The sequence below is a fragment of the Pogoniulus pusillus genome, chromosome 13 (genome assembly GCF_015220805.1).
Source record: "Pogoniulus pusillus isolate bPogPus1 chromosome 13, bPogPus1.pri, whole genome shotgun sequence".
Classification (NCBI taxonomy): domain Eukaryota; kingdom Metazoa; phylum Chordata; class Aves; order Piciformes; family Lybiidae; genus Pogoniulus; species Pogoniulus pusillus.
In genome coordinates, this window is record NC_087276.1 from 20625804 (window position 1) to 20647202 (window position 21399).

General features: G+C 48.2%; 1 protein-coding gene across 2 annotated transcripts in view; it reads left to right on the forward strand.

Annotated features, from left to right (window-relative positions):
• The first annotated feature begins 2072 nt into the window (after nucleotides 1-2072).
• ADCY9 (adenylate cyclase 9) overlaps nucleotides 2073-21399 on the forward strand; it is a 93443-nt gene continuing 74116 nt past the window's right edge. For both annotated transcript variants that reach the window (XM_064153407.1, XM_064153408.1), the window contains exon 1: nucleotides 2073-3771. In XM_064153407.1, coding sequence (XP_064009477.1) covers nucleotides 2073-3771 — 1699 coding nt within the window. The remainder of the gene's footprint in view (nucleotides 3772-21399) is intronic.

The following is a 21399-nucleotide window of genomic DNA, read 5'->3' on the forward strand; positions in this document are numbered from 1 at the left end:
CTCACAATATCTGTCCTCCAGACCCTTCACCAGCTTTATCGCCCATCTCTGGATATGCTTCAGCAACTCAGTGTCCTTCTTTGAGTGAGGGGTGCAAAACTGAACCCACTGTTCAAGGTATGAATATTATACTTTATTAGTAATAAATAATAATAATCCCATATTTTGCAATACAACTTTTGCACAAAAAAAAAATATATTTACAAAGGAAATGGGATAAACCCCAGGTTTCAGTTCTGGGAACTCTGTGGCTTTATGTGCTTTCTATTACTCTAAAGAAAAAAAAGGAGGGGGGCAGGGGAAATAGAAGTATATTGCACTGAGTAGTGTCATCTTCAGAGGAGAACGGATCTGTCACCAGGTAGGGAAGTGATGCTGAAGGAAGGGTTGCAGGAGTGGAGCACTTTGTGGGCATCCAATTGGGAAAGGCTCACCTGGAAAATGGGGTTCAAAGAACTGTAAACTAGGTTCAGGGAAGCAGGAGGTACATCAGGATCTGGATTGGGGCAGGGAAAGACAGTGCAAGCACTGGAGCGGGGGTTTGGGGTGCTGAGGAGAAGCTGTTGGGATCATTACCTGGAAGCAAGGACGAGAGATGGAGACCTGGGAAGAGAAGGGAAAAAGCTGAGGCCAGCGCAAAGGGAAGCCGGGCGAAGAAGGGAAGATACGGCCCGTCTGGGAGGAAGAGATAATGAAACTGAGGGAGCGGTGCAGCGAGATAGCGTCACTTATAAACAAGCCAAGAACGAGAAGCGAACAAAAATAAGCCAGCGGGTTCCAGCGGGCCGCGGGGATACGGAGAGTTCCAACTGCTCGTTGGAATCCTTGTTTGCGCATGGCAAATGCCCGCAGTGCCAGCGGCCGCGATCCCCGGGGCCCCGGACACACACGGCCCCAACGGCAGCGCCGCAGCGGCGATCGCTAGGAGGGACTCACTGCCTGTGGGCAGGGCGGCGGCAGCACTCCGCGGACCCAGACCGCGGGGAGAGCGGGGGACACTCCGAGGGACCCGCCCGCTCCGCGCTGTCCCGTCCCTCTCAGCCCTGCCCGCCCGAGGAGCGGCTCACGGAGGGACAAGTCCCGGCACAGCCCCTCTCGGAGGGGACACGGACTGTGCGTGTGCGTGGAGAACTGCTCCCGCCCCGCGCCCCTTGGGCCGGGAAGAGGCGGGCGGGAAGGGAGCGGACCGGGAGGGTGTGCGCGCTCCCGCCGCGGCGCCGCGCCCCATTGGCTAACGGGGACGCGCTCCCGCAGCCTCCCCCCTCATCCCTCGGTGAGGAAGATGGTGGCAGCAGCTTGAGCGCGCCCCCGCCGCTCCCTCCCTCCCTCCCACCCGCCCCTCGGACGGCGGCGCGCAAGCAGGCGGGCGGGCCGGCCCCCGCCCGGGCACGGAGCTCCCCGCGGCGCGGCACCACCCCGCCGGGAAGGGTGACGGGATCAGCCCCGCCGCAGGCTGTAGTGGAGGCGGAGGCGGCCAAGCCCCGTGCCGGGGGCTGAGGAGCGCCGCGGGGGCTCTCGCTGTCTGGTCCGTGGTGCCAGGAAAGCGTGGAGCGGCGGAGGGCCCAAGGCCCTGCGGAGCGGAGAAAAAGGGCGACCGGTGCCGTCCCGGCTGGGCGGGAGGGAGAGAGGGGGCGGCGCGGCGGGAGCCGGCCCCTTGGCGGCGGCTGTGAGGGCAGCGCTGCCCGGCGGGCGCGGGGAGGAAGCAGCGGCCGGCTGCAGCCGACATGGAAGAGCGGTCTGCTCCCGGCGGGGGCCCGGCGTCCCCCTCGCGGCACTGACTTTGAGCCAGAGGCCGTCCGCCCCGAGCCTCGGCAGGGCTTGCGGGAGCGGGGCCAGCGGCAGCCCCGGCCCTGCTCGGCCGGCCTCCGGAGGGGACTATGCGGGGCTGTCCGCGCCCCAGCGCCCTGTGTGCCGAGCCTGGCGAGCGGTGGAGCGGCGCGGCGCTGCCCGGCCGCCTCTCCAGTCCGACGGCGGGAGGAGACTAGAGGCGGCTCTCCGAGGAGCCCCGGTGGCTTTTCCCCAAGCCCGAGAGACCCAACTCTTGAGCGGTCTTTTCGGGAGGAATTGACAACATGGCTTCCCCACCGCACCAGCAGCTGCTGCATCACCACAGCACAGAGGTGAGCTGCGACTCCAGCGGGGACAGCAACAGCGTGACGGTGAAAATCAACCCCAAGCAGCACCAGGGCTGCACCTCTTCCAAGCACTGCAAGTACAGCATCTCCTCCAGCTGCAGCTCGGGGGAGTCGGGGGGCACTCGCCGGGCCGGCGGAGCTGGCGGCAGCGGCCCCGGCCTCCGCCGGCCGAAGAAACTGCCGCAGCTCTTCGAAAGGGCCTCTTCCAAGTGGTGGAACCCCAAGTTCGACTCCAACAACTTAGAGGAGGCTTGCATGGAAAGGTGCTTCCCTCAGACCCAGCGCAGGTTCCGCTACGCCCTCTTCTATATTGGCGTGGCCTGCCTTCTCTGGGGCATCTACTTCGGCATCCACATGAGAGATAAACAGATTGTGTTCATGGTGCCGGCCCTGTGCTTCCTCTTGGTATGTGTAGCTTTTTTTGTGTTCACTTTCACCAAGACCTACGCCCGCCATTATGTATGGACTTCACTAATACTCACCCTCCTGGTTTTTGCTTTGACTCTCGCTCCGCAGTTCCAGGCTCTGAAGCCTGTCTCAGGAAGTGGTGACATGTCCAATCGGACTCCCCCGGCAGATCCCACAGACGCTTGTCTTTCCCAAGTAGGCAGTTTTTCTATGTGTATCGAAGTGCTCTTGCTGCTTTACACAGTGATGCACTTACCCCTGTATTTAAGCTTGTTTCTGGGACTGTCGTACTCGGTCCTCTTTGAAACCTTTGGCTATCACTTCCGTGATGAGAACTGTTTTGCACCTCTCAGAGCCAGTGCGGTTTACTGGGAGCTGTTGAGCAAAGCCTTCCTGCACATCTGCATCCATGCCATAGGTATCCATTTATTTATCATGTCCGAAGTCAGATCAAGAAGCACGTTCCTGAAAGTGGGACAGTCCATCATGCATGGAAAAGACTTGGAAGTGGAAAAAGCCCTGAAAGAGAGGATGATTCATTCTGTTATGCCAAGAATAATAGCCGACGACTTAATGAAGCAGGGGGATGATGAGAGTGAAAACTCCATCAAACGTCATTCCACCTCAAGCCCCAAGAACAGGAAGAAGAAGCCCTCCATACAGAAAACCCCCATAATATTCCGTCCATTTAAAATGCAGCAGATCGAGCAAGTGAGCATTTTGTTTGCAGATATTGTTGGCTTCACAAAAATGAGCGCAAATAAATCAGCCCATGCTCTGGTGGGACTCCTGAACGACCTCTTTGGACGTTTCGACCGCTTGTGTGAGGACACTAAGTGCGAGAAGATCAGCACTTTGGGAGACTGTTACTACTGTGTGGCTGGCTGCCCAGAGCCTCGGGCAGACCACGCTTACTGCTGCATCGAGATGGGCTTGGGCATGATCAAAGCCATTGAGCAGTTCTGTCAAGAGAAAAAAGAAATGGTGAACATGAGAGTGGGTGTTCATACTGGGACAGTCCTCTGTGGCATTTTGGGAATGAGGAGATTCAAGTTTGATGTGTGGTCTAACGATGTCAACTTAGCCAATCTGATGGAGCAGCTTGGGGTGGCTGGCAAAGTCCATATTTCGGAAGCTACTGCGAAGTATTTGGATGATCGCTATGAAATGGAGGATGGGAAGGTGATTGAGCGAGTTGGTCAGAGCGTGGTGGCTGACCAGTTAAAAGGTAGGTGGCTTTATTTCATGCTCAGCCTTGAGGCGGTGGTGGTTGTTTTTAAACATGTTTTGTGCTTGCTGGCTTGCAGATGGGACCACGTTTTACGTTTAACTGGTAATCTGAAGCACCGTGGGAATTAGGGAATAAAAGCTGTCACAGAGATAAGCATTACAGATCTTTTGGGGGCACTCAAAATATACTCAGACCTCGAAATCCCCTGTGAGATGCTCGTTGTAGGGAGGAGAAGGTTAATGTGTTCACTGCCTGCAAGAGGCTTTTTGTTCTACTGTTGTGTGTCATCCTTTAATTCAGTGAGTAAACTTGTTAATTGACTTCATGTGCCATCCAGAGAGCATATGTGTTTTGCAAAATTATGTCTATCTGTGAAAAACTTTTTTTTTTTGGCATTGGGAGAGTTGGGACTGTGAAGGCATTTGGGAGAAATGACAGCTGGATTCACAGACAGGAGTGAGGGCTGGAGATTTGGCAGTTTGATAGAGCAAGTTGTTACAGCTCGAAGTTAGGCTGGAAAAAGTTACTCAGGTGGCTCAGTGAGCTGGCAGATGCAGCCCTAAGGATTTGGGGATGAAACTGCAAATTTGCCTTCTGGAAAAGAACACGAAGGATCCTTCGGTTCCCCTTCCGACTTGGTGAGGGCTCAGGTTTTTGTTTTTCTGGAGTATTCATTTTGCAGTGAAGCCCTTGACTGCTTGCTGGCAGCACAGAGGAACGCGTGCAGGAGGGCTGTACATGCTGAGTGTTTAATTGCCCTTTGAGTCAGTGCCGTGGTTCTAGTGCTGTGCCTTTGTCTGGTGGAGGTACAGTTGCCTGCAGTGTTTGTGGCCTGAAGTGGGGAGCAGATGATCAAAATGGGAGTGGAGCGTGTTGGCAGACCTTTTCGTACTGCGTGAGCTTGTTCGTTCTGCTCACAAACGCACCCTTCTTTTGTGAATCAAGCATGGAAAATGGCATGGAAGAAAAGGAAGGGGTCGTAGGATGGTGTGGTGATGGAGGAAGGAGATTTTTGTTGCATCAAATACAGCAGGAGGCTGCAATGGCTGTGGAAAGGTCAGCAAGAGAGGACAGGGGGAGCGAATCGCAAGCCATCGGTGGAAGCGGTAGCTGCAGGCCGTTCGCCTGTGGCAGGTGCTCATTTTGATGTGACACACTTATTTTTGGTGAGCTTCTGTCCTGCGTTCGGCAGCAGAGCTGACATCAGACTCACGGGGAGAAAAAGTATCGACAGTGACACTGGTGGCTGGAAGCTGTAGAAGTGAAGCAGATGTGTGTCCCTGGGCTTTGGCTTTCTGTTTAGCTTCTAAAAATACAGACCCAGTTAATTTCTTTGAGAGCCGTTGGCACCGATGTATTTACAGTGGGAAGTGTGCTTTCAAGAAAAAAAGGATCAGCCTTAAGCTCTCCATTACTCCCAGCTGAATCTTGCTGTGCTGGTGAAAGGAAGCGGAACAGGTTACAGAGAAAGAACCTGGTGGTATTTGCCTCTCCCACCCACCTTTACAGCTGTGTTGTAGCAACAAACGAAGTTAAGTGTTTTTGTAAAGTTATAACTGTTCTCAAAGCCATTAATCCCCAAATCAGGTGACCTTACTTGTGGAGACTGCTGGTACTGCTCTGAAATACTTCTGTTTATTTGTTCCTGATTTCTAGGAGAGACCCCACGCTAGCAGTGGCTTTTCGTAGCCTTTCTCAGACTTCCCTTGTCCGTGGTTACATTTTTTGCAGGAGAGCTTAACCTGCCATCTCTTCTCACTACAGTGGTTTGGATTTTGCAGCTTTGAATGCCTTTCTGAGGTCCTGCTTTAGTTAAGCAGGGCACTACAGATGAGAAAACTCAAACACAGTCTAGATGAGGTGAAGTATGCCCCCTGGACTGACATTTTCGTGGTCTCTTCTTAACACAAAACCTAGATAGGAAAGCATCTGGAGCATGTCGTAAGAATCAATTTAAGGAGGTGCACGATTTGGGTTGATTTTCATCCTTTTCTCTTCTGTATTTTGATGTGGAACTCTAGTTAGCTTCCATTTCTTATCAATGTCTTGCATAGCTACAGAAATCAGACTCTGGGTGTACTTTTTAAACCAGGCAGACCTCTGCTGTGACCACCTTTACCTTCAGGTCTGTGGCACATGTAGTAAGTTCCTCTCCCTCCCAGGCCCTCAGGGGCACGTTGGGGATGCTAAAGTAGCTCATTTTCTCCTGTCCCTCACTGCTTTGTTCTGCAGTCAGATTCCTTGGCTGACAGGTAAATGACACCAGTAAAAAAAACCAAACCCAAACAACAAACAGAACTAACTCAAAAGGCAGCGATGAAAGCAATGTAACAGCGGTGCCAAGGGCTGGCATCAAGAACCTGCTGCAGAGGAGGGTTTTGTTAAGGAGCTGCTCAGAGATTTAAGAGTAAACTGAGATTTCATCCTCTGCCAAGCCCTTGCTCAGTTCTGCGAGTGGAGGTACTGTGAGGAGGTTTTGCTTGCCTGTTTTCTTTGAGAATTCGTTGATAAAGAAGAGGAAGTTTATTGTGGTTGTTTAATTGTGTCACACAGTAGTACTCTCTTCAAGTATGTAAGTGCTGCGGAGATAACAGGCAGAAGCTTTGTTTTCCTCAGAGTGCTTCGCGTCTCAGCTTCCTTTCAATCTCTGGTATCTTAATGATATCCTATTTTTAATGCTGGGTGTCTAGTTTGTTATCTCTTCGCTGCCTGAGCTGCTGCAGCAGTCGTAGCTATCTTTCTAAGGCGACTCAACACCATCAAGTGAACTTCACAGAACAAAACAAGAGGTGCCGAGGACTCGGTGTTCACGTTATGTATGCTTCAGGGCTGCTGCCTGAGGCTGGATTTGGGCTGGCTTTTTTGAACAGAAGTACCTCTGTGGCTGGGCACATCAAGCATGCTCCTGCAGTAAGTTGTTTGGCTTGGTTCACCCGAGCGGAATCTGGGTACAGCTCTTTAGTGTGCACCAAAGCAGGGCATGTGGGAGTGAACTGGGCAAACCACTTCAAACCTGTGCTCCTCGTTCCCTCTGCATACTGATGTAGGTGTACCCTGATTTGTCCTGGTGCTGCTCTCGTTAGTTTTTGCAAGATAGGAGGCAAGACAAACTTTCTCTTTCCCTGGGCTGTTTTGTGGTTCACTTAGAATGAAAATATCTCTTCTTTCTCCTTTGCTTCCTTGGCTCCTTATTGCAAGAAGTGGGGTTCTGATATGTTCCCTCCTGTTCCTGACTTCTGAATTAAGTAGATGTGTCTAAAACCACCCAAGAGACAGACACTGATGATGTTTTTTGCCTGATTTTGGCTGCTGTTTCTTTTAGGATTGCTTAAGCCATCTGTTTTCACAGCACCTTATCCCCTTGAGTGTGAGGGGAGTACTTTTGTGGTGATTGTTGGAGGTCGACAGATAAACTGATGTCTAGGGTTTAATTCTGTTTTCCATAATACATTTGCCATCTGACTTGAGGCATTTTTTTTTTCTGTTTTCATGCTGACCTTCCTAGCAAACAAATTTCTTGAGGGCTGTGTGATACTGAGAGTCACATAATACAGGTTAATGTGTCCCTTCAGGACTCTGGAGCCAGAGCTCTCTACTCAGGATATAAAAAGCTCTGCTTGTGGAAATATTTTTGTTTTGCTCTGTTCTTCTTGGTTGTTTGCATTTCTCTTTCTTGTTACTCAGGAGGTCACAGTATTGCTATTTGCCAGCCAACAACTCTTCAGAAATACCAGGGTCACTGTTGTTTTTTTGAGTGCTCGAAATGCATTAAGCATGTTGGGGCAAGAATGATTCCTCTGTTTATGGAGCATATTACAGCGGAACTGTGACTTCATTTGAGGCAGTTGCGCTGATGCTCTAATAAGAGTCGCTGTTGCTGAAGCTGTCCTTAAAATAATTCCTCAGCTTTCTGCAGCTAGACACCTCCTTGTTTGGTTTGCCTCAAGGAAAGGCTTTATTGCTGGATTTCTGTTGAAAGTCGTGGAAGACGCAGAGGCAGGCTTTGCTCTTCCATTTTGTTGCTTTGCTACATCATGGTAACATTGAGTGGATCTTGTCCATGCTGTCACCCGGCTAACCAAACCAGCCTGAGTTGTCAATGTTGTCAGAGGGAATCAGAGAGATTGATTGGAAGAGACCTCTAGGGTCATTGAATCCAACCATCAACTGAAGACCACCATGGCCATTAAACCGTGTCCACGTGTTTATTGAACACCTCCAGGGATGCTGACTCCACCATCTTCAGTGAGCAGCCTGTTCCAATGCCTGCCCACTCTTGCAGGGAAGGAATTCTTCCCAATATGTGATGCACACCTCCTTTGGCACAGTTCCAGGACTTCTCCTCCTGCTATGTCACCTGACACAGGGGAGAAGAGGCTGACCCTCGTCTCACTACAGCTTCCCCCCAGGAAGCTGTAGAGAGCAATGATGTCCCCCCTCAGCCTCCTCTTCCAGCTCTCGGAGTGTTTACTGTGTGAAGATTCACCAATTCACCTGTGGCAGCTGCTGGCCCTTCCTGATAAGCCCTGTCAAAGATCTGCAGCTCTTCTCCTGTTCTCCAAGTTTCTTTTATACCTGCCTTACTTCTAAGCACATCTTAAGTAAAGCAAACGAGTTGTAAAAGTCACCGTTTGGCTCACTGTTGGAAGCTTTTTGTGCAATTTAAGGCTATTATTTCTCCATAAATAGCCCAGTGCTTCACGTGGTGCCAACCTGTGACCCGAGGGCTGATTTTCTCTTGGCAGACCGTGGGGTACAGCTTTGCCTGGTGACTTGATACTCTGCTGCTGCTTCAGGTTTGGGTTACAGGGAACGCAATGCGGGTGCTTCTCAAAGACACAAGTCTTGGATAAGGTTGTGAAGAGAGAATCAGTTTGTTTTTTTTCTTCCCTTTCTCCCCTCTGTGTCTCCTTTCCCCACTCTGGAGAGAGACCACACACCCTGACAGCAGTGAAGCCTTCCCCTGCCTGGCTCATCTTTCTGTCTTCTACCAGCCCTGCTCACAAAGGACCTGAAGCTGTCCTGTGCTTCTGGAAGTTCAGAGGTAGATGAATGATAAGATGAAAGTTTTCCTCTGCTTTTTGAGCCCAGCATGCTGGGTGTAGAGTAAATCTAGAAGGCTTGTGCTTGTGCCAGCAGGGCACAGAGCTCTGCACAGATTCCACTGTAGTCTCTGACCAGGGAGTGGATACAGGAGGCTGAGGTGCTTGTGTCTCACCAGCTGCTGTGGCAGGTCTTGCCATCCAGCATGTAGTTTCATCCTGTTCAAAGCTGTCAATCTTTACATTCTGGTTTTTGTTATTTATTGAACTCATTTGTGACAGACACTGTAATTCTGGATTTCATGTCTTCTGATGCTAACCTGATGGTCGGGTGACAGCTGACCCTGAGCAAATGCCAGGTATTTTGAAGTAAGCATGTGTGTGGCTTTCCCACAAAACAGAATCCTGAGTGCTGACTGAGGCAGAACATGTGCTGAGCAGTCACCTTATCAATTTTGCATGACCTATTAACTGTTATTGAGTGCTTCAGGATCTTATTTTTAAGTATGAGGCTGAAAATAAAATATCATCCATGGGTTGACTTCACTCCTGTGTTTAAAAAATGAAAACTATTCAGTGGCAGATAAAGAATTCTAATGAGAGGTGATTTGCATGAGGGCGTAGTGCCAGGCAGAAGTAAATTCTGCACTGATTCAACATTTTGACATGATCTGTAATTTTACCATGTAACAGCAAAGAGAAAAGGAGATAAATAGTGAACAAAGTTGCTCAGCCTAGTACCTGTCAAGAAGTGCTTCGTAGCTATACACAAAAGACAGAACTTTGTAGGAAACATGAGTGATTCTGTTTCATTGAGTATCTTTTCATTCCAAGACTGGATCAGGCTACCCAAGGAGTTGGTTGAATCCCCATACCTGGAGGTGTTTCAAAGAGGTAGAGATGTGGTGCTGAGGGACTTTAGCACCAGGTTTAGTAGAGTTAGGTTAAGTTGGACTTGATCTTGAAGGTCTCTTCCAACCAAGACAATTCTGGGATTCTGTGATTGTTGAGCTTTCCAAATACTTCTCATGTGGCAATGACACCACTTTTTCTGAAGGGAATCCTGTGTTTTTATGTATTAGCACAACCATCTTTGCTGCCAGGTAGTGTTTGTGACCTCTCCCCTTTTTGGAGGAGATCTGTTGAGTTGCTGTTGGTTTTATTTGTGCAAGACCAAGTTAAAAAAATCCCTCAATTCACAAATATGCACACTTCAGCTGTTTGTTATTTAAGGAAAGGTTGGATGCTGGCTTTAGAGGCTTTGAGTTGTGATCACTTATTTAAAGGCTCATTTGCCTGCATGCTGTGGGAGATAATGTATGAACATAGCTGGTATCAGGCTCTGCTTTGTATGAGATGGACACTGACTCTAACCGTGTCCCGCTCGGGAGCCCGGAACGCAGGAACGATGTGGTCCTGATAGAGTGAGTCCTGAGGAGGACCACAAAAATGATCAGTAACTTGGAACACCTTGGCTGTGAGGACAGGCTGAGGGGGTTGGGGTTGTTCAACCTGGAGAAGAGAAGGCTCCAGCCAGACCTAATAGCAGCCTTGCAGTACTTGAGGGGAGCTACAGGAAGGCTGCAGAGGGACTGTTTGCAGAGGCCTGCAGTGACAGGGCCAGGACAATGGTTTGGAACTGGAGAAGAGCAAATCTAGATTGGATGTGAGAAACAGTATCTGCACCATGAGGGTGCTGGAACACTCAAACAAGTTGCCTAGGGAGGTAACTCAGTCCCCACCCCTGGAGATCTTCAAAGTCAGGCTGGACAAGGCTCTGAGCAACCTGATCTAGTGGAGGATGTCCCTGCTGACTGCAGAGGGTTTGACTAGACCTTCTGACGTGGGTTAGGAAGGTCCCTTCCAACCCAGACCAATCTGTGATTCTGTATACTTTGTTTAACAGCATGGGCTGTGTCCTGACACTGATTAACAGGTTGGACCCTGCAACACTCATGGTCTGGCTGTAACCTGTTGCAGTTCTGCCTGTATAAACCCTGTGTAAGCACCACACAGTGAAGTAACAGTTTCAGTAGACCTTTAGGCATCTGATATCCTGCAAGAGTGGAGCTTCATTCTAGAGTGTGGGAAAGTTAAGCAGAATTCTGAGGTTCTGGGATAGAATCATAGAATGGTCTGGGTTGGAAAGAACCTTCCAAGATCTTTTAGCCTACCCCCCCCTGCAGTGATCAGGAACATCTAAAAGGGTATCTTAAAAAGAAGAACTCTGAGCTCCCTTCTTCCTGTTCATATAAGGAAGTCTTCAGAGGTAGGTGAGGAATTATTTAAATGCAAGAGAACTTCTTTAAATATAAGCCTTGACTTGCTGGCTTTTTGGGGAGGCAGATTGATGGGAAAGACAAAACAAAGTAAAAGACACATAATTTAGATTCATCTTCTGTCATGAAGAGGGTGCATGATTTGAATAGGTTGTTTAAAACTCTTTTTGCTGTTATTTCACAACATGTACTTCACTTTTTGCTTCTGGCAAGCAAAGTAGGTAAGAATTTACATTCTTCACTTCAAAGCAAGATAGGATCTCATTGGATTTTCAGTTGCTGTAGGTTGTCCTGGAATATTAGTGACGTGAGTAAATTAAAATGAGTTTCTGCCATCTCCATTTGTGTATGAACTCGCTCTCAGCTCCTGAATCACAGGCTTGCTCCATCCATCCTGGCTGTGTAAGGAGAGACAGCCATTCTTCTTTCTGTCACAGCTGACACTTGAAAATTCTCTGCTATTTTTAGTGGATTTTCAGTCTCATTTCTGTCCTTTGAAAAGAAAGAAAGGGGGGGAAAATTCCTAGCCTTTAAATTGGTAACTAGCAGTGGGAGTTGCTGTTGCAGAGAAGCCAGCTAGTCAATATAGCCTCATTAACACATTTCAACAGGCTCTCTTATGTAAGCCTGCATTACTGGGAGGGCTGAGCCATAGCTTGGTTGGTAGGAAATGGCTGGGACTCGATTGAAAGCAGAGCCATGAAGGTTTTGAGAGTGTAGCTGCTTGCTCCCAGTTATAAATTGGGAAAAATATAAAGTGGCAGCTGGAAGAGAAGTACCAGCTGGAGGCTGACCCATATGCTTACAGCTTTCTCTTCATCCAAACCTCATACTGGGGTGCTGGTCACAGAATGCCAGGTTGAAAAGGACCCCAAGGATCATCTGGTTTAAGCTTTCTAGGTGATGTGGAGTTGAAGTGAGCTGGCCCAGCACACTGTCAAGTTAAGTCTTAAAACTGTCTGATGTAGGGGAATCCACCACTTCCCTTAGGACATGATTCTGATCTCTACCTGGCCCTGACTCAGGACAGATTTGGCTGGCTAGGCTGATCTTGCCAGGTACTTGTCAGTACTGAGCCACACCAGAAAAATCGTTTGCATCAAATCAATATTCTTTTTCATTTTTCTCCACCCAGACAGATATCTGGTTTTAGGGAGGGAGATGTTTTATGGTTCTGAGATCGCTTTGTGAAGGAACCAAGCATTTAGATCTATTCCTTCAGCTAGCAGCCTTTGCACCCAAAATGCCCCTTACAATTCACAGATTTACAGACTAGGCTGGAAGGGACCCTCTAAGTCATTTTGTCCAACTCCCTTGCAAGGAACAGGGACGCCTCCTACTCGATTAGGCCGCCCAGGGCCACATCAGGTTTGATCTTGAATGTCTCCAGGGATGTGGCCTCAACCATATCCCTGGGCAACCTGTTCAGTATTTCACTACTCTCATAGTGAAGAGCTTCCTCATTGTGTCCAGCCTAAGCCTCCTGTGCTCCAGTTTCAAACCATTGCCCCTTATCCTCTCACTACAGGCCTTTCTAACGGTCCCTCTCCAGCCTTCAGATATTAGGTCCCCTTCAGATATTGAACTACAGCTTTAAGGTCTCCCTGGAGCCTTCTCTTCTCCAGGCTGAACAGCCCAAATTCTTTCAGCCTGTCTTCATAGGAGAGATTCCCCAGCCCTCTGATCATCTTTGAGCCTCTCCTCTGGACCTACTGCAGCAGGTTCATGTGTCTCTTTCATTAGGGGCCCCATAAATGGACACAGCACTGCAGGTGAGGTCTCACAAGAGTAGAGCAATTGCCTGAAAACTTGAAGTTACTTTAGGAGATACAAACCCAGAATGTGGGAATTCTGGGCAAACCATCTAAACAGCAATGTTAGTATTTCAGGTCTTTGTTTCACTCACAACATTTTGCTGTCCGCTTGTTGCGCTTCTGAAGCTGCTGTCTTCAACTCGAGTCGATAAAATTAGAAATCACATTACTCTCATAAAGCAGCATTGCTTCTAAAATCTCCAAAATTGGAGCAGTGCAGAGGAACTAGTGGGATGAAGTCCACTCACTCATGGACTTTTTGCATCTGCTTGCTGGTCAGCTTACGCAGAAATACGCAAACAGAGGAAAATGTCTTTTGCTGGGCAAGGAACTTCTTGAATATCTACCAATTGAAGAGCAATTTGCTTTTCTTTTGCCTTTTTTCCCCTGCTTCTTAATCTTCCTTTCTTTTTTTTTTCAGCTAAAGAGCCCCAGCTCCCTCAGCCTTTTCCCAAAAGCATCTTTGTGATGCTGAGCTGGACTCTTCCAAGCACTTCCCTGAGGTCCTTCTTGAGCTGAGGAGCCCAGAACTGGACATATAAAGAATTTGTTCCCTTTTGGTCTTGTTAATTTGTAGGCTTTAAAAGACAATTTTTTTTTTTTTCCTCCTGAAAAGAAAGAGGGGGATGAGGAAGTGGAAAGCAAAGCTAACTGATAATCAATAATGAGGATAATAAGGATATTAACAACTAGTTTTAAGAGGCAAAATAGTGATGTTTTGAGTATGATTGCTTAACTGCACAATACGGGAAAAAAATCAGATGTGCTGCCAAATATTGATTCAGCCTACAGGAAATCTTCTGCTTCTGGTACTAGATGCTTTATTCTTCACTTCCATTAGAGAAACCAGGATCCCAGAATCCTAGCGTGGTGGGGGTTGGAAGTGACCTCTGCAGATCATCCACTTCAACTCCCCTACTAAAGCAGGGGCAGCTTGCCCAGGATCACAGTGGCCAGGTGGGGTTGAAATCTGCAGACAAGGAGGCTCCACAACCTCTCTGGGCAGTCTGCTCCAGGGCTTCAGCACCCTCACACCAAAGAAGCCTTTCCTTAGGGTATTTGAGTCAGCAGTGGAGTCCTGTTATTCTGAAGTGTGCAGCTTTGGTGTTAGAGGTGCGGTCCTGACACAGCGAGTGGAAGTTAATTCGTGTCTCTTCGGAGGGTGTTAGCGTTAGGTGTGCTAGTGTCAGACAGGCTCCCTGGGAAGCGTTTGCGTAGCTGTTCCCAGCACTTCTTGGAATCAAGCTCTCACATCCTTTCACTGCCGTTTAATGGACATGTGAGGTCTGTCCTGTGAGGTACTCAGTGTCTTTAACCTCTGACCAACTTGGATGAAAATACAGCAGATAAATCTTTTGGAAACGCTCTGGGCCTGACAGGCCCGGTGTTAAAGGCAGGATGTGGTGAGGAAATGATTCTGTAAGAGCATTATTTGTGAAGAGACCAGGTACAACCTTGGCTCCTAATTTCCTTTGTTTAAGCAGGGTGATGCTTAGTGAGAGTTGTCAGTATTTCCAGCAGTTCTGCGTGGGGACTGCTGGAAGAGGAGAAATAGGCTCAGACTTCCAGAAGAAAGATGGAGGCTTTGCAGTGTTGCACACACCCACACTGAAATGACACCAGCAAGATAGAACCAGCCTTTGGTACAAGGCTTCTGTAACCTTCCCCATTTATTCAGGAGTTTAAAAACTTGGTTCTCATTTGATAATCTCTAGGAAAGGAAGAGGCTTTAACCTCTTCTCCTCTCATTTAGTTTGGGACTCATCTTGCTACTAATGTCGTAGAATAATAGAAAGGCTTAGTTTGGAGGGGACCTCACAGATCATATGCTCCAACCTCTCTACCATGGGCAGGGATGCCTCAACTATGTTTGGCTGCTCAAGTCCTCATGCAACCTGGCCTTCAACACCCCCAGGGAGCAGACATCCACAGCCTCCTTAGGCAACCTGTTCCAGACTCTTGCCACCCTTGTACTGAATACTTCTTCTGAAGATCCAGTCTAATCCTGCTCTCCCTCAGCTTCAAACCATTCTCCCTTGTCCTATTGCTAAACAGTCTTATGAAAATTCCCTCTGCAACCTTCCTGTAGGGTCCCTTCAGGTATTGGAAGACACCTTTAAAGTCACTCCAGAGCCTTCTCCAGGCTGAAGAACCCCAGCTCCCTCAGCCTATCCTCATAGCAGAGGTGCTCCAGCCCTTGGATCATCCTTGTGAGCCTTCTCTGGACTCTATCCAACAGCTCTGTGCCCTTCTTATGATGAGGACAGGACATAGTATTCAAGGTAGGGTCCCACAAGAGCAGAGTAAAGGGGCAGAATCCTTTCTTGACCTGCTGGGTCACACTCCCCTTGATGCAGGCCAGAACACAGTTGTCTTCTGGGCACTGCCGGCTCATGGTGAGCTTCTTATTAATCCAAGTCTCTCTCTTGAGGACTACTTTCAAGCCAGTCCCCATCCAGCCTGGATTTGTGCCTGAGATTGGCCTGGCAGACATGCAGGACCTTGCACTTTGACTTATTGAAATTCATGCAAGCTGTCACTGGCCCACTTCAAGCTTGTCAAGACCCTTCTGGGTGCATCCCTTCCTTCAAGTGAGTCCAACACCACACAGCTTGGAGTCATCACCAAACTCGGTGCAGGTGCACTTGATGCAGTTCTGGAAGGTTATGGAGGAGATTCCATTTCCTATGTGCACTCAGGTTACTGGTGGCAAATGGTATTTCATGTTTCACTTACTGCTTGCCACTGTGGCACCAAAGGGAGGCAGAAGGCATTCCAAAAAATACTGTGTGAGGAGGAGAAAATGCGTTCTGAGTTGTTTCACAATCCCAATAAACCACTGAAGGGAAGCACGCACACACCCCACGCCTCGCCCCGAGTCCTGGAATCCGTAACAATCAGTACCTGGATTTTTCTGCTGAGGATGTTAAAATAACATGCACATCTTTGGTTATGAAACGTTCCTGCTGCTGGAGTTTGCTGTGGATACAGAGGTAAATAAAAGCTCGGCTACACTTCACTGAAGTCACATTTTCTTACCTGTGTCAGATGCTTTAATTTGGGTGTTTGACAATAGTTTTCCACAAAGGAGTCCAAATATCTTAGTTGCATAAAGCTGTTGTGAGTTACTGGCTTTTTACATGTACATTTAGATGTGTTTATCGTAGACTCACAGAATGGTTTGGGTTGGAAGGGACTGTCAAGATCATCCTGTGGCAGGGACACCTCCTCCTAGACCAGGTTGCTCAAAGCCTCATCCAACCTGGCTTTCAACACTTCCAGTCTTGGAGCTTCCACAACTGTTCTGGACAACCTGTTCCAGTGCCTCACCACCCTCACAGGGAACAATTTCTTCCTAATGTCTCATCTAAATCAGTCTTTTCCCAGTTTGAAGCCGCAGCTCCTCATCCTGTCACTCTTTGCCTTTGTCAAAAGTCTTGCTCCTGCAGTCTGCTTCAAATACTGGAAGGCTGTTCTAAGGTCTTCCTGGGACCTTCTCTGCTGGGGAGCAGCTCTTGAGAAAGAAGGAGCTGTAGTGGAGGGGTGTGAATAGAATCTGCGTGCTTGTGCTGAGCGCTGTGACTTTGTGCTTTATCCGGTGCAGGGGGTGGTGAAAAGGAGACAAAAGGATGCTAGAATGGCAGCAAAGCTGCTGAAGGGTCTAGAGCACAAATCTTGGGAGGAGCAGCTGATGGAAATGGAGAAAAGGAGGCTGAGGGGAGACCTTCTGGCACATTGCAACTCCCTGAAAGGAGGCTGGACCCAGGTGGGAGTTGGTCTCTTGTCCCAAGGAACAAGTGATAGGGTGAGAGGAAAACTGCCTCAAGTTGCATCAGGTGAGATTTAGGTTGGATAGGGAACAGTTCCTTAGCCAGAAGGGTTGTCAAGCCCTGGGTCTGGCTGCCCAGGTGTTTGGTGGTTTAGCAGTGCCCTGGATGTGCTGGGTTAATGCTGGACTTGATCTTGGAGGCCTTTTCCAGCCTAAACGATTGCACAATTCTGTGATGACTTCTTTTTCTGTTGCACATGCGGATGCTCGGGAGCGAAAGGTGCTGATTTCTGAGCCCAGGGACACCCTGGGCTGCCTGTTGTGCTCTTGCTTACCCCCTGCTTAAAGCCGGAGGCAGCCTGGGGATGGGTGCTTGCTGTCCAAGGCTGGTTTGTGTCGGCAGTCAGGCGGCAACAGGAGAGCAGAGCAGGCAGACACTTCTGATGGGGCACAGCAGCAGAAAAAAACGTGTGCGTGATGTGTCTATATTTAAAACCTACATCTGTTACACATTTAGTTCTTTCCAAGATTTCGGGAGGTGACAAAGTTGGAAATGGTCTTAAAATTTGGATTAGGAATGTTCTTTCCCCCCCCCCCTGCCCCGAGTTAGGCTGTTTGCCTGCTTGGCATCCACACTTGCCAGTGCTTCACTGGAGTGTGCTGTATTTGATAAACACGTAGATAATCTGCATTACAGATGTATTTGGGGATTTAGATGAGGGTTTGACTGGGGTGAGCCTGACATATCAGCCCTAGACAAGCCAGTGTGGTCATAAATCTGTGCGGGTTTGTTGTGCTGCTGCTGTAATGGAGAAGCTGTGCTGCGTTGGATTGTGCTGACAGTGCTTTATGTGTCTGACCCGTTTGGAGGACAGGATTTGTTAATTCTCGGGCTGCTTACTAAGCGCAGCAGTTGGACCGTGCTCCACCAGTGTTTGGGGCAGCTTTTTAAACACACAATCCACCCAATTCAAATGGAGCTCTGTTAAAAGTTTGCAGTTGTTTGTGTTTCAAAGAAGAGCCAGTTGGTTTTAATAGCTGGATTAAGGATTCATGGAAACAACGTGATGATGTGATTTTTTTGGGGACGTTCTGGTAACACAGCAGAAGGGAGGGGGGAGGGAGGAATACTGCAGTTAATATACATTGAGTCTGTCTGTAGTTTATCTGAATAAGACAACTTCCAATGCAGCAAAATGGCTTTCACAGATAGAAGTAAAGCAAAATGGATTCTACAAGTCCTTGCTGCTGCATTTAGGTGACCCAGAGTGTAATGTGAACACAAAGCACAAGAGTTGAAGCTGTAGTCGCAGGCTTTTTGCTGTGATGTGGCTTTGCCACATCTCATAAATTGAAGACACTCACTCCCCTTCTTTCAAGAAGCTTTAAAGTTAATATTGGAGTGATATCTATTGGGTTATTTTTATATCAATACAGTTGAACTGTAACAAAAGGAGGGTGAAATTTTGGGTTCTAGCATTTACTCATTCCTTCCTCTTATCAGGAAAAGGCACAGCACAGAAACTGTTAAAGATCACTGGGAATTTGTGTGACTAGTGTGGATTAAATATACCTGGATATTGTAGTAAGAGAACCAAGTACTTGGTTTGAAAATCTGGAGTCCCTATTTTTGGTTTCTTAACGAGTAAGCTCTTCAGCTGTAGCTGTGTAGCCCACTCCTGAGAAAAGCCCTTCTCTGGACATTTGATTTTTCTGAGGTGCCCAGTCAATAATCTGCCAGAGGGGATAAGTTATCTCTCATCAAACTCCAGTTGCAGCTGCTGCTTTGGTGTGTGTGTTTTGAGGTGCTCCTGTTTGCTCCAATAAAGTTTCTGGAATAGTTTACACCAGTTTCCTGTTCTGTGAAGATTAACTGTGGGTAATGTATGGTTGGTGGTTTGGGCTTTTTTTTCCCCATGTGAAGCTTACCAGACACATCCTGAAGAAGTGAGGGTGACACGTTGGCTTGCTGTGGCTGAGATTTCTACTGTACATTCTGCTGGGTGACTCCTAAACCCAGCTTTAAATCCTTAGCAGTCATCTTGGAGCAGGTCCAGAGGAGGCCACAAAGATGATCAGAGCGCTGGAGCATCTCCCCTGTAGGGACAGGCTGGGACAGTTAGGGCCTGGAGAAGAGAAGGCTTCAGGGAAGGAGACTCCACAACCTCTCTGGGCAGCCTGCTCCAGAGCTCTGCTATCCTCACAGTAAAGAAGGTTTTTCTCCTGTTGAGGTGGAGCCTCCTGTGTTCCAGCTTGTACCTGTTGTTCCTTGTCCTATCACTGGGCACCACCAAAAAGAGCCTGGCATCTTTATCCTGACACCCACCCCTCAGATATTTATAGACATTGATAAGATTCATTCTCAGCCTTCAGGCTGAAAAAGCTCCAAGTCTCTCAGTTTTCTTCAGAATTTAGGTTTTTGGACATTGCAGATAGGAGGAGCATTCTGCAGCAGCAGATCAAAGATGTTTTTTGTTGTTTATTTCCCAAAGGAAAATTCCAAGACTTTTAAAACGCGGAGGAGCCTCTACTTGTCCCTTGTGTAGAAAGGATTGATTCAGGAAATGTGTCCAGCTAATGTTTGGCTGTTTTGATTACAGACACTACTTAGCATGTGTATGAGAATACTTATGTTGTGCACGTGTCTCCATGTGCAGGGAGAATGGAATTATTTGAACTGTCAGCACACCTTGTACAAAAAAGTCATGTGGTTTTGATGTAGTTTTGTCAGTCAAGACAGCAGAGAGATCAAGTGTATGAAAAGCTGGCAGTTAGACACTGATACATGCATTAGAGCAGCTGAAGGGACCTGCGGTTGTTCAGCCTGGAAGAAAGGAGGCTGAGCAGAGACCTCATTGCTTTCTACAACTCCCTGAAAGGAGGTGGGAGCCAGGCGGGGGCTGGTCTCTTCTCTCAAGGAACAAGTGGTGGGACAAGAGGAAATGGCCCTAAGTTGCACCAGTGGAGGTTTAGGTTGGACACGAGGAACAATTTCTTCCCTGAGAGGGTTGTCAAGCCCTGAGTCCAGCTGCTAAGGGCATCAATGGAGTCCCCATCCCTGGAGGAATTTAAAAGCCCTGTAGACAAGTTACTGGGGGACATGGTTTAGTGGTGACCTGGCAGGGCTGGGTTCATGGTTGGACTCAGTGATGTTAAAGGTCTCTTCTGACCTTAGTGGTTCTGTAATTCCATGGATATGGGAATGTTTACATCACAGTCAGCAGGTTGCTGAGTTCCTTCATGTCTGCCTTTAAAATACACTACTACAAGATTTGGAGCTTTAATTACTTAATTTTTATCTATTGTAGGTTTTCATTTTAATAATAGTAAAAAAACCCTGCTTAACTGAAGTTAATTTTGGGGGAAAAACTATTTAAAAGAACCTGAAGTGAAGGGAAGATCATAGAATCAACCAGGTCAGAAGAGACCTCCAAGGTCATCCAGTCCAACCTAGCACCCAGCCCTCTCCAGTCGACTAGACCATGGCACTGAGTGCTTCATTCAGTCTTTTCTTGAACACCTCCAGGGATGGTGAATCCACCGCCTCCCTGGGCAGCCCATTCCAATGCCAATCACTCTGTGAAGAACTTCCTCCTGACATCCAGCCCATACCTCCCCCAGCACAACTTGAAACTGTGTCCCCTTGTTCTGTTGCTGGTTGCCTGGGAGAAGAGCCCAACCTCACCTGGCTACAGCCTCCCTTCGGGTAGTTGTAGACAGCAACGAGGTCTGTCCTGAGCCTCCTCTTCTCCAGGCTAAACACCCCCAGCTCCCTGGCTGCTTTTTAGTCTAATGGAAGGTGATTAATTCACATGGTCTTCTGAGCATGGAGATGATGGTGCTTCTGCATTTTGTGAGCTCAGCTGCTGGGCTCTCTCCATGGAGCTTAGTTTTTTGATGTTATTTCACATTCTTGGCTACAGATTTCAGGGGCTGCATAGGAGTTGAATCTTCTAGGTGAAGCACAAGCCACTACCCATGGTAACTTGCATACTTCTAAAGAGAGATCCTATTTGCTGGTAGATCATTCTCCCTCCCCCTCTAAAAACCTGACAGCTGGTTTAAGAAGTTATTTTCAGGCTGGAACGTGAAACTTGGAGGAGAACCAGACTGCTTTATAAACAAACTTAGCAGTTGTGGTCTTCCCCCCACCCCATTAAAACTGATCCTGTGCTTTGATTTATAGTTCAGTGTCGCTGATCACATGTTAAAGCTGTAGTTTATTTGCCCTTTTTTTTGGATGTTCTTTAGTGTTTCTTTCCTCATAACTCCAAAGCACAAGCAGCTGGGGGGTAGTGGTGGACTGTGTGGTAGAAACTTTGTTACTGCTCCTGGTAAAATTTGCTGGTGTGAAAAGGGAAAGGTTGAATTTGGTCAGCAGCCAGTGTGTGCTCAGGTGGTCAAGAAGGCCACCAACATCCTGACCTGGACCAGCAATAATGTAGCCAGCAAGAGTAGGGCAGTGATCCCATGCCTGTACTGGGCACTGCTGAGGCCACACCTTCAGTACTGGGTTCAGTTTTGGGCCCCTGACTCCAGAAAGGACATTGAGGGGCTGGAGCAGATCCAGAGAAGGGCATTGGAGCTGGTGGAGGATCTGGTGAGGAGCAGTGGAGGGAGCTGGGGTTGCTCAACCTGAAGAAAAAGAAGCTGAGGTGAGACCTGGCTCTCTGCAGCAAAACAAAAGGAGGTAGGAGTCAGATGGGAGGGAATATTTACAG